The sequence below is a fragment of the Equus asinus genome, chromosome 7 (assembly GCF_041296235.1).
Source record: "Equus asinus isolate D_3611 breed Donkey chromosome 7, EquAss-T2T_v2, whole genome shotgun sequence".
NCBI classification, from domain to species: Eukaryota; Metazoa; Chordata; class Mammalia; order Perissodactyla; family Equidae; genus Equus; species Equus asinus.
This window is the reverse complement of record NC_091796.1, coordinates 5,143,579-5,156,149: the sequence shown is the minus strand read 5'-3', so window position 1 is coordinate 5,156,149 and position 12,571 is coordinate 5,143,579. Positions and strand designations below refer to the sequence as shown.

Below are 12,571 nucleotides of genomic sequence, written 5' to 3'. Positions count from 1 at the left end.
GTAACTGGGACAAAAGCACCCAAGCACAGAGGGCAGCGGGAGCCAGCACCATTGCAGGAAACTGAGAGACTGAGTGAATCTCCCTGCTGGTGACACGGCCCCAGCCCTCCACTGCACACTGTTTGGGAATGCTAAGCCACCAACTTAAGACCTGGTCCCAGACTGGGCATCCTGAAACACTAGGCAAAGGTAACCTCACATTTCTAGGCACAAATCATTACAGAGAGGGAGAATAAAACACCTGTCATTCAACTTGACATTTTAACTTGAGCCTGCCCGTTAAAATTCTGAAATACATAAGAAAGATTAACAATTAGAATGATAGCCCACAAAATTAATTGGGAGGTGGGTTTACTGCTACTGAAATGCAAAGAGTAGAACATATTTAAAATGGATACAATTGAAGAATGTTTAGAATCATCAAGACATAAATGAGAGGGCCAGACCCATGGCCAAGTGGTTAAGTTCTCACACTCCACTTTGGCAGCCCAGGGTTTCGCTGGTTAGGATCCTGGGCGCAGCCATGGCACTGCTCATTAGGCCACGCTGAGATGGTGTCCCACATGCCACAACTAGAAGGGCCCACAACTGAAATATACAACTATGTACTGTGGGTCTTGGGGAGAAACAGTAGAAAGAAAACAAATAAAAGAAGATTGGCAACAGTTGTTAGCTCAGTTGCCAATCCAACAACAACAACAACAACAAACATAAATGAAGGGCTACCACTCACACAAAAGAGTAAGAGGGGCCGGCCCCGTGGCCAAGGGATCAGGTTCACACGCTCTGCTTCAGTGGCTCAGGGTTTCGCTGGTTTGGATCCTGGGCGCAGACCTAGTGATGCGGGGTCAGTGAGCCGAGGAGTCGAAAGAAAGATTTCTTAGACTCTTAAGATCTGGCAGTAGTGCTCTTTTATTTAGAGAATAGTGTGGAATAGCATGGGGACAGGACCCATGGGCAGTCAGAGCTTCTGCTGCCGCCGCTTCTGCTGCCCCCGCTGGCATGGGGACAGGGCCCATGGGCAGGCAGAGCAGCTGCTGCTGCCCCCGCTGGCATGGGGACAGGACCCACGGGCAGTCAGAGCTCCTGCTGCTGCCCCCGCTGGCATGGGGACAGGACCCATGGGCAGGCAGAGCTGGTGCATGGGGACAGGACCCATGGGCAGTCAGAGCTCCTGCTGCTCTGAGTTGAGGGTTAGGGCTAATTTTATAAGGCATGGGTACGTGACTTATTTTTACTGGAAAAAAGAAAAGATGATGTAAAAAGTCATTAAATGATTTCAGTGCAGATGGGGTCTGGTTATTGTGCGGTCATATAACTTTAGATACGAATCTGGCCATAGAGATCGGCATGCAGGTGAGGATGCCCCAGGCTTCTCTCCCTGGGGCAGTCCTAATTCATACCATAAAAAAAGTCCACTGGGTCATATAGTTTGGCATGTAGGCCAGGTCACCTTGGGCTTCTCTATCTGGGGCAGCCTTAATCCACATCATTAGCACTGCTCGTCAAGCCACGCTGAGGTGGCGTCCCACATGCCACAACCAGAAGGACCTACAACTAGAATATACAACTATGTACTGGGGGGCTTTGGAGAGAATAAAGAAAAAAAGAAAAAGATTGCTAACACTTGTTAGCTCAGGTGCCAATCTCAAAAAAAAAGAAGAGAAGAGATTGTAAAACATAAGCAGGCATATGAGTGTTGAGAAAGACGGATGTGAACTGCAACCAATTAGAAATACTGAAAGTGAAAACTAGTCATTGAAAAACTCAACAGTTCATGTAAATTCTTCACGGGCCACAGTCCAAGAGAGAAGGACGAACTGGAAGACAGGACTGAGGAACTCACCCAGGGAGCAGAGAGAAGAGAGAAAAAGAAAAAAAGACTTTGCGGTACTTTGTTGCAGCAGCCACAGGACACTAACATGAAGGGATGGAAATGCTCCTGCCCTCTCCTCGAAACTGCTCTTGTTCCTGAATTTTCATTTGTTGGACTTTGTTCACAACAGAGTGTAGCCTGCGGTGCTGCTCCAGGACGTGGCCAGGCCTGGAATTCATCCTTCCCTTTATCCCTTGGATCTTGCTTCCCAGTCGTGAAGGACAGCTAAAGCCCCAAGCTTTGAAGTCAAACCAAGTTTGCTGCAAGCTTGAGACTCTATAAGATAACATCTAAAACAGTATCTAGCTAACTACAGGTTTCTAGAAAAAGACATGCATTCTCTGGTGATATCTCCATTTTGGTTCCTTTGCTGGCTAGACCAGTCCCACCAGCTCTGTCAGCTCCGCCTCCCTGACTCCTGAGAGTCCTGCAAAGCCGGGGCTGTCTCTCTGGCTGATGTTGGGAGAGACGCAGGTCCCTGGCCTGACGGGAGGGAATGAAAAGGGTCACAAGGGTCCTTTCTGAGGTGACATCACACGCTGACAATGCCAGCCTTCCCCCTGCCCGTGGCCTGCATGGACAGCCGGCTCCCTCCTCTGCGGGGGGGGGGGGAAGACCAGCTGTCCGCCGCCCAGGATGGACCGCTCTGCGCAGAGCCTCGGGCCTCCGAAGGGCCGATGCTGCGCCTACAGCCGCTCCTGCCTCCTCTTGATGGCACTTGGGAGCGCTCTGCGCCGTTTCAGAGCCGGTGCCCCTCAGCCTGGGCTGGCGCCTGCGCTCAGCATCCCCATCCCCGGGAGCTGTTGACCTCCGCCCTCCTGAGGGAGGCTAAGCTTGGCCTTAGGGAGGCTAAGCTCTTCTTTGGGGTCAAAGTCGCGCTCAGACCCGGCTGGAAGAGGGTGGAGAAACTCGCAGTTCTTGGGACTTTCTGGGGGGTTCTGCTCCTTGAACCGGCTCCCTTCCCCCGCAGCGAGGCCCGGCTGCCCCCTGAAGGCCACGCCCTCCTGGCTCCTTCTTCACCCCCGGCTGGCTGCCAGACTTCATTAATCTCTGCAGCAATCGCTTGGCTGGGCCAGCACCTGCAGGGGAATTCACGGAATCCAGAAAAACCTGCTTTTTGGTTTTCGGGTTTTATTTTTAATACCATCACGGTGAGATAAACTAGGCCAATAAAGGATTTTTTTCTGTATTGTAACAGTTCATCAAAGCAGGCACGGGGCAGAGCATCCTCTGTAAAACCAGTCACACGGACTCTAGGCCAGTGGTAAGTGGGATTCTTGGGCTCCGCGGTGCCGGCACTAACGTTTCTCAGTTGAGCCATCGAGCGCGCTGGGGAGGAGCCACGCTTGGCCCCAGGCTCTGTGCGGTGGGAGGCAAGAAGGCTTTCATTTTCTTTCTTTTTACTGAAATATGTTTGACATATAACATTGTGCAAATTTAAGGTGTACAACGTGTTGATCTGACACATTTATGTATTATAATATGATTGCCGTTGATCGCTAATTAGCACCTCCATCACGTCAAGTAATTATCCTTTCTTTTTAGTGGTTGGAATAATTAAGTTCCAGTCTCTTAACAAGTCTGATGATGAGAATACGATACTATTGTCTATATTCACTGTACTGTGCATTAGCTCTCTAGGGCTTATTTACTACTAGCTGCCAATTTTTACCCTTAAACATCTCTCCTATCCCCCTGACCCCTAGCCCCTGGTAACCAACACTTTACTCTGTTTTCACGACTTTGGCTTTTTTAGATTCTACATATAAGTGATATCGTACCGTATTTGTCCTTCTCTGTCTGACTTATCTCACTTAGCATAAGGACCATCCATGTGTCACAAATGGCAGGATGTCCTTCTTTCTCATGCTCAATAATATTCCATTGCATATACATACCACACCTTCATCCATTCATCCCAGGACGGGCACTTAGGTTGTTCCCATGTCCTGGCTGTTGTGAATAATGCTGCAATGAACATGGGAGAGCAGATGTCTCTTCGCTATTCTGTTTTCATTTCCTTTGGGTGTATACTCAGAAGTGGGATCACTGGATCATATGGTAGATCTATTTTTAATTTTTTGAGGAACTTACATACTATTTTCCGTAAGAATGCTTTCATTTTCTATTGTTTGTTCTATTCAAACTCAGAAGCAAACAACAAGAGCGGTCGGTGCAGGAGTGGGATGTGTCAACAGCTCACCGCACTCCTGGCCTCCTTTTGGGGTGCCTGCTGTTTTCACATCAGGAGGTAGAAGTGTCAGCAGTTAAGGCAGCCCATGGCAATTTCAAGGTCACTGTCGGCTAAGCACACAGGTGATCTAACTTTCTTCAGTCGTTGGCCAGAGCTGGGAGAGAGGAGAATGAGCCTGAGGCCACGTCCTGCGTCCTGAGGGAGACCTGGGCAGCAGTGGGAAGGAAGGCTCTAAGAAAGTGGAGCTGAATTGATGGGAGAAGGACAGGGTGGGGGTGATCACACTGCAGAGGATGTGCACGTGACCTGGAGAAGTCTTAAAAGTTAAAGTATTTAAAAATAAGACGGTGCAGGAGCACTTGGAAGTTATGTTCCAAATCTAAGGACAACCAGCTGGAATTAGCAGGAGCCTGTGGAGCAGGTGGGGTTTCCTCCATGAGGGTCCTGTAGCACGGGACTCGGCTACCTGTTTCCCCTCCCCACCCCTCCACCCCCCCCCCCCCACACACACACAAGAAAACGCTAAGACCAGGGCTTTCCTGGCTCTGCTCCCTGGCCCACACCATCAGCTTCCCATTCCCCAGGAGCTTTCTCTTCTTTCTGCAAAGGACAAAGCCAGGAAGAGCTTTTCTAAACCTCCATTTTTGTTGGTTGCTTAGTTCAAGGTCAAGCATGACTATAACACAAGAGAAAAAATAGGAAGATGAAAAAACAGGGGGAACTCTTGAGGAGAGCAGACATGGTCCGGGTTCCCACCCAAGATCTTTAAGGCAGGATTGGCACCCGGAGTCTGTCTCTGTTGGCCCGATGGTGAATGTACAGCAGTGGTCCGTCTGCCCTGGGGGGAAAGGGAGAGGAGGGAAGAACCAAGGGAGAAAAGGGAGCCATGCAGACACCTCTAGGAAGATCAGCCCTCGCTGTGCTCTTCTCATTGGGAAGGGAGGTGGCTCCCTGAAATCTGAAATATTCTGAGTCCCTACCATCGCTGTTTTCCTTCTTTTCCTGTGGCATCCCTTTCTTCTTCAAGTTTCCCTTTTTATTTTTCACTGGAGAGGCGCGCCAAGTAATTTTTTAATAGAAATTGAATGAATGAAAAATAAAAGTTCAAATATTAATTTAGATGGATCAGCTACAGAAAAGAACCTGCTCCATTTCAAAGAGCCTTTCCTGGGTGCCCAGAGCTCCATCTTCCTGCCACTATTGGTCTATAGGAGTCCTTTCCTCCTGATTTATTGGCAGTCCCCAGCTCTTGGCTCTGCCCCACACAGCTTAGCTGGATCCAGCCTCAGTTCTATCACATTACAAGGCAGAGGCCGCTCAGGAACAGCCCATTGGCACCATCTACTGGACCAAGTTCTCAATCTGTTCATGAATGAGCGCGGCTCACTTTCACCATGATTTCACCCACTGCTTAGCTTCCTTTATAGACAGACACTTCTCATACTCAGTAATATACTTACATTATTGAATGAGTGCTTACAACTATGATTATTATTTTTATAACAACTGTATTGCACTATAATTCACATACCTTACAATTCGCCCATTTAAAGTGTGCAATTCAATGGCTTTTAGTACATTCAGAATTGTACAATCATTGCCACAATCAATTTAGAACATTTGCATTGCCTGAAAAGAACTCCCCTACCCCTTAGCAGTCACTGCCGTTTCCCCCCATCCTCTCAGCTCTAGACAAACACCTGTCTACTTTTTATCTCTCAGGATTTATCTGTCCTGGACATTTCATATAAATGGACGATACGATATGTAGTCTTTTGTGTCTGGTTTCTTTCACTTAGCATAACGTGTTTAAGGTTCATTCATGTTGTAGCATGTATGAGTACTTCATTTCTTTTTATGGCTGAGTAATATTGCACTGTATGCATATGTTCTACATTTTGTTTATCTGATCACCCATTGATGGTCATTTGGATTATCTCCACCTTTTGGCTATTGTGAATAATGCTGCTATAAACATCCATGCATGAGTTTTTGAGTGTACATATGCTTTCATTTCTTTTGAGTATACACCAAGGAGTGGAACTGCTGGTTCATATGGTAATTCTGTTTAGTCTTTTGAGGACCTGCCAGACTGATTTGCAAAGCGGTTGCACCACCTGCAGTGGATGAGGGCTCCACTTGCTCCACATCCTCGCCAACACTTGTTGTTATCTGACTTTTTGATTTTAACTCAGATTTTAATCCTAGTGGGTATGAATTCTTGTCTCGTTGTGTTTTGATGTGCGTTTTCCTGAGGGCTAATGATGTTGAGTATCTTTCCATGTGCTTATTGGCCATTTGTTTATTTTCTTTGGAGAAATGTCTATTCAAATCCATGACCCATTTTTAAATTGGGTTAGTTTGTATTTTATAACTGAGTTCAGTAGTTCTTTCTACTCTAGACACAAGTTCTCACCTTGACTCTGTTGGTGCTGGAACTGTAGACCAAGGGGGCAAGCAGCCTAAACCTAAAATAACTCTAAAAAGTAAAGTCTATTGTTAAAATGTACAGAAGTCCAGAAGGTAGAGCTGGTTTGGAAGAAGATAATTAGCTTAGTTCTGAAACTGGAAATCTTAACCTCTTCTGGACCCGGCCTGGTGCCCATCATGGGGCTGGAGGGGTGATGGGGAAGGGGTCACACACAGGGAGAGGGAACAGGGAGGAGAATGGGGTCTTGGCAGGTCCCACAGTTATAGGTGAGGGAAGGGAGAGACCCATCAGGGACAGAAGCAGAGAGCCTAGAGAAGTGGGAGGGAAAAGCGAGAGCCAGGGCCATGGGTTTCCCAGGTGGAGTGTGTGGCCAGCAGCGTCTAAATGACCATTAGTCCTTTGTTGTTACCTTTGGGGTGAGGGAAAATCCCCTTTCTTCTCTTCTTGTGTTCTTATGGCTGGACTAGTAATAAAATTGACACAAGACCAGATTAACAGGAGAAAAACCCAGTTTAATATGTACGTATTGGAGACCATAAAGAAATGATGCTTGGAGAGGGAACAAAGCAGACAGCATATATATCTTGAACACAAAGAAACATAAATTTGTGAAGAATTGACTGGACAAAGAAAGTTAGGTTTAGGGTACGTAAATAGTGAGGGATTTAAGCAGAGTTTAGGCTGAGGTAGGAAATTAACAAGGTTTGTTTATGCAGCTTCTCGCCCCGAATCCCCAACTCTGCTGAGAAGGATGCAGGAGAGCACTGTCACACGGGAGGTAGATTTCCTGCTTTCAGGGGAACAGAGACAGGAGGGTCAGAATGCCCTTTCTGCTTCTCAAGTAACTTTAGTTCAAAATAATCAATATGCAATTGTGGGATATTTGGGGTAGGCCTGCCCTGGGCCCCAACATTATTATCCCAGCATGGCTTATAGTTTCTGTGTAAAGTACTCTGACTTCAGGAGCTGATGGAAACAAATCCCACAGTACCACACAGGACTTTAAACAGCCCCTGCAAAGTAGGTTTTTTTCTAATAAAGTGGTTAATCACACATAGAAGTTTTGTTTTTTTAGTTGTCTCACGCTTCTCTCTCTTACAAATATTGCCCTTCACACCTGGGCTGTAGAGCACTGACCTCCTTTTACAGGAAGTGAGCCAATCGGAAAGATTGCCTCGTAGGAAAAACTGAAGTAGATGGTTTAAACACAAGCTTGTTAACTTGGTTTCTGTCTTGTTGAAATTCTTTAGCATTGCAAATGAAGCATTTGGGTAAAGATGTAGCAAGAAATATACTCCCCATTCTAGTACCTTTTGTTATTTGAGTCCAAATGACTGGAAGCAGCTGTGTTGGGTAACAAACTTCCTTTAAGTGTTTGAAGGGTCGAAAGTCCAAAACCTGGGACAGCATTTATTTATTTTAAACCGTCCCTCCTCTGTTGCCCGCTCACAGGCATCGTCTGTCCTTGTTTTCCTGCTGCTACTTGAGAGAGGCATGTTCTCTCCGTCCTCACCAACCGCCCGGCTGTTAGAGAAGGTCTTCCAATACATCGATCTCCATCAGGATGAATTTGTCCAGGTAGGAAAAACTAGACACAAAGAGTGCTCGCATGATATGCCCTTTGGGTATCTGAGTGAATGGTTATTTGCTGGGAGATGTGGATTTTTATTTTATTTTATTTTTTTTGGTGAGGGAGATTGGCTCTGAGCTAACATCTGTTGCCGATCTTCCTCTTTTTGCTTGAGGGAGATTGTCTCTGGGCTAACATCTGTGCCAGTCTTCCTCTGTTTTTGTATGTGGGGCACCATCACAGCGTGGCTTGATGAGTGGTGTGTAGGTGCACACCCAGATCCAGACCTGCCAACCCCTGTCACTGAAGTGGAGTGCGTGTACTTCAATACCACGCCACTGGGCTGGCCCCCTGAGTGATGTGGAATTTTTTCCCTGACAACTTAATTCCACTTAAAATGCCTGTGACTCCTCATTGAATTTAAATAACCAATATTCATTAGGTTTAGGTAAGAGATCCCTCCCAGCCGTTCCTCCTAAAAATGGCATTCCCAGCTCCTTGGATCTAGGCCTGTCCGTTTAGTGATGACCAGCAAACTCCACTGAGCTCAGGTTCACTCTGGACCATCATCAGACAGCCCATCCTCCCCTTTAGAGGGCTTGCTGATGTCCTCTCCACCTTCAACACCTGCCTGAAACTCATCCTCCCCAGGACACATCCCAGGCTAATCCCACTGGACTATAGCTGCTTTAGGTCCAGACAGAGCTCTGCCAAGTTCAACGTCAAAGCTCTTTGTTTTGTAGTCCATGTGCAATACACAATTTATCTCCTCCTGTATAACCTCTGCTTCATTCCTAACTCACCACGTGGTGTGGGCATATATAGAGAGAGGGAGGGCAAGGAGCCAGAGGAGAGGGGAGCGGTGGGGCAGGAGAAGGCTGTCTCCTCCTCCTCACCTGCAAGACCCTCTCCTCCTTCTCTGGCTCTCTTGTCCCCTCCCTCGCCCGCACACCTGGCCCACTACAGCCCAGAAACTCCCTGGAGTCTCACTGGACTTTGTACCCTGAGCCCCACACCATGTCTGGTTCATGACGTGTGTTCAATATACGTTTCTTGGATCAGCCAACCAATGTTAGGAGTATTATTGGGCAAACGATTAGATGTGAAACCCTCACGTTTCATGCTAAAACATAAAGCTGAACGACCAGGCCTCTGTTCCTAAGCTTGACCTTCATGCAATCCTCACTCCTGTGGGTTTATTAATTTGGCATAAATGCCTATTGGGTTTTCAAAATCTGAGCGGGGTTTCCGTGTTGCTGGAATTAGAGGAGAGAGGAACAGCATGTGTGGGAGCATGCGCCCATTTGGGTCTTTCAGCCAAAACTCTTCTCTTCTCTTTGCAACTTCCTCAAATATACCCAATCCATCAAATGTAAGGATAACTTGGCAGCATCTGCTCTATAAATTCTAGTTAAAAAATGTAAAACACAATATTCCTTAAGGTGAAATAACTTTCTTTATGATAAAGTAAAAGCATTACATCCAGAATAGAGAGTAAACTAAAATAGGGAGTTCAAGATCAGTCATCCAAAATATGAGTGGTTTTTAATAAAAACTATGGCTATCCCAGTATGAGCAACTCAGTGCTGATACTGGACTGTGAATGATTTTTCTGGATAACTCAACGTTAGCTGGTGTTATTGAGTGCCCACTCAGGGCCGGGCACTGAGCTGTATTTTCTGTGCACTGTATCTTATTTAATCCTCACTGAAAGGAAATTTGTTTTCTTCCACTACTCCACTCACATCTGTGACCAGATGTGTGTGTTTTTGTACAAGAAGCAATTCTCCAATTCTCTGCGACACCAACTGGGTGTCCTACAGTTTGACTCACTTCTGACACGATCTACCTGGAGTTAGCATCACCCCCCCCCCCCACCGCTGACTCTAAGCGCCAGTCTCAAGTATGAGGTCTCCAGGTTCCCTGCACTTCTCTCTGACTTGGCTACCAGTTGGGGATCCCCACGACCCCGTCCTCAGGTTCAATCATCTGCTAGAACAGCTCCAGAACTTAGGGAGACATTTACCTTACCTTTACCGGTTTATCACATACTAAAAGACATGATAAAGGACACAGACGAACAGCCAGATGAAGGTGTGTATTGAGGACCGGAAAGGTCCCCAGCACAGGAGCTTCTGTCCCCGTGGGGTTGGGGCACACCACCCTCCCGGCACCTGGAGGTGTTCACCTACCTGGAACGCCGCACTTTAGGGATGTTTATGCAAGCTTTATCACGTTGGCATGATAAATTATTGACTCACTCCCCAGCCCCTCCCCCTCCCCTGAGGATGTGGGCTGGGGTTGAAAGTTCCCAGCTTATAATCACGCTTGGTCTTCCTGGTGACAGCCCCTATCCAGGGACCACCAGCATTCCCTCATTAGAACAAGAGATGCTCCGATCACCCAGATAATTCCAAGCGCATGAGGAGCTCTGGGTTAGGAACTCGAGGCAGAGACCAAATCCTGGAACAAAAGATGCTCCCAGCACCTTTATCGCCTAGGAAATTACAAAGGTTTTAGGAGCGCTGGCCAAGAGCCCAGAACAAAGGCCAAGATACATATTTCTCATTGCATCACCATGTCACACTCACTGTAACCTGCAGTTAGGGAGCATTGCTCCTCAGACAGATGAGGAAGCTGAGGCTAGGAGAGTTCCAGGAAGGTACTCAGTCACCGACTATAGAGGGCGGAACCAAGGCTGCCTGCCTGCACCACCCTGTGCTGAGTGCCGGGGTACTCTGCCCGCGGATCCTAAACGCAAAGGGTGCTCAGGAGGAGCCCTGCAGCCCAGCTGAGGCCACCAGGGGGTTGAATGAGAGTGACCCGTGAGGGCCAGAGGCCTCCAGGGGCACTTGTGGGAAGCCCAGAATTCTGGAGCGGGTGTGGCTGGCCAGCTGCTCTCGGTTCCTAGTAACTAGAAACAGTGAGTTGGGGCCTGCCCTTCTCTGCCACCCTGGAGGACCCAGGAGGCAGCAGCCAGGGTTTTAGGAAGGCACCCTCCAGCCCAGCGCGTCCTGCCTCATCTTCTTTATTAACCAGAGGTCTCTGGCCTCCGTTCTTGATTGAACCTCCATCTTCTTGTGAGTGTCGCGTGCTGCCAGCTCAGTCTTCAGGACAAACAGAGAGCGCTGGGGGTGTGGGGCCTCCTGCCCTTGAGAACCGGCACCGGGAAGAGAGCCCCACCCCGAGTAGACCTGGATGACCCCCTCATGCTGATCACCTCGTCGCCTTTCCTCACAGACGCTGAAGGAGTGGGTGGCCGTTGAGAGCGACTCCATCCAGCCTGTGCCTCGCCTCAGACAAGAGCTCTTCCGAATGATGGCCCTGGCTGCAGACAAGCTCCGGCACCTGGGAGCCAGCGTGGACTCCGTGGACGGGGGCTCTCAGCAGGTGCTGGGTGGCCCCCTCCCACCTACGAGCTGCCACTCCCTGTACATGGGCCATACCTTCCCTTGGTGGGGCCAAGATGGGGACTTACCCTGATCCTCAACAAAAAAGCCCCACAATCTCAATTCCCAGTAAGGATGAAAAATTCCACCTGGTGCCAAATGAGACGATTTTACTGATTCCTCATCATGTCAGGATCGGGGGTGGGGGGCAAGTGGAGGAGAGGAGCGGAGGTCAGCTCATTACAGAGAGGCCCCCATACTATTCACAACCTGCTCGTAAGGTTCAAGTTTATCCCAAACTGTCCTTCCCTTTAAATTCAAATGCGTCTTCCTGAAAGGCCATCCGTATGTAGAGCTGCGATCCTTTATCAGAGTCATTGCTACTACTGCCACGCAATCACAAATGGCCGTCTTAGACCCACGTGCCCCATGCCGCCAGCTTTAGTCCAGACAAGGCTCTAAGTGGTCTGTTTTCCAGAACCATGTCCACCTAATTCAAGCTAGCTGAGTCTGAGTTTGGATTGGAGAGATTTTCAATTAAGTATACTATTTGTCAGTGTCTCTGAGGGAGTACTTACTTTTAATTGTTTGATGTTTTAACGAAAAGTGTCTCAAGGTACCCATTTTAGAGCTGGAAAAAGTGATGATTGGAAGAATTACATGGGCTCTACGAGGACCCAGGGGTAGAAACAGGACTCCTAATGTCGTGTCTTTGGATTTTCTGGAACAGCCAAATCTTGTTTTCTTTTTTAATGTGGTCCATTTTCCATCTGCAGCTGCCCAATGGACAGACTCTCCCGATCCCTCCCATCATCCTAGCCGAACTGGGGAATGATCCGAAGAAACCCACTGTGTGCTTCTACGGCCACCTGGACGTGCAGCCTGCTAGAAGGGAAGATGGGTGGCTCACGGACCCTTACACGCTGACGGAGGTGGACGGTATGTGACCACCAGTGCTGCGTTCCCCCATGGATAAAGGATTGCTTACAGGCTTAAGAATTTAAGATGTGACTCCTGTCTCCAGCTGCAGGCCCTCCCCTGTTGTTAAGAAGGAGCAGAATGCTGCTCTCATTGTCTGTAGTCTCATAGTTGGTCCAATGAGGCTGATTTT

The 12,571-nt window shown here is 48.1% G+C and overlaps 1 protein-coding gene across 5 annotated transcripts in view; it reads left to right on the top strand.

Moving 5' to 3' along the window:
* The first annotated feature begins 1,826 nt into the window (after positions 1–1,826).
* CNDP1 (carnosine dipeptidase 1) overlaps positions 1,827–12,571 on the top strand; it is a 30,043-nt gene continuing 19,298 nt past the window's right edge. For 2 of the 5 annotated variants that reach the window (XR_006530773.2, XR_006530772.2), the window contains exons 1-4: positions 1,827–3,140; positions 7,954–8,079; positions 11,312–11,461; positions 12,237–12,399. Coding sequence is in view for 3 of the 5 variants with exons in the window: in XM_044774880.2 (XP_044630815.2) it covers positions 7,996–8,079; positions 11,312–11,461; positions 12,237–12,399 (397 nt within the window). In the remaining 2 variants the exon portion in view is untranslated. Of the gene's footprint in view, positions 3,141–7,953; positions 8,080–11,311; positions 11,462–12,236; positions 12,400–12,571 lie in introns of those variants that run through there. The other 3 variants (XM_044774880.2, XM_044774881.2, XM_070512854.1) reach the window with 3 other exon arrangements.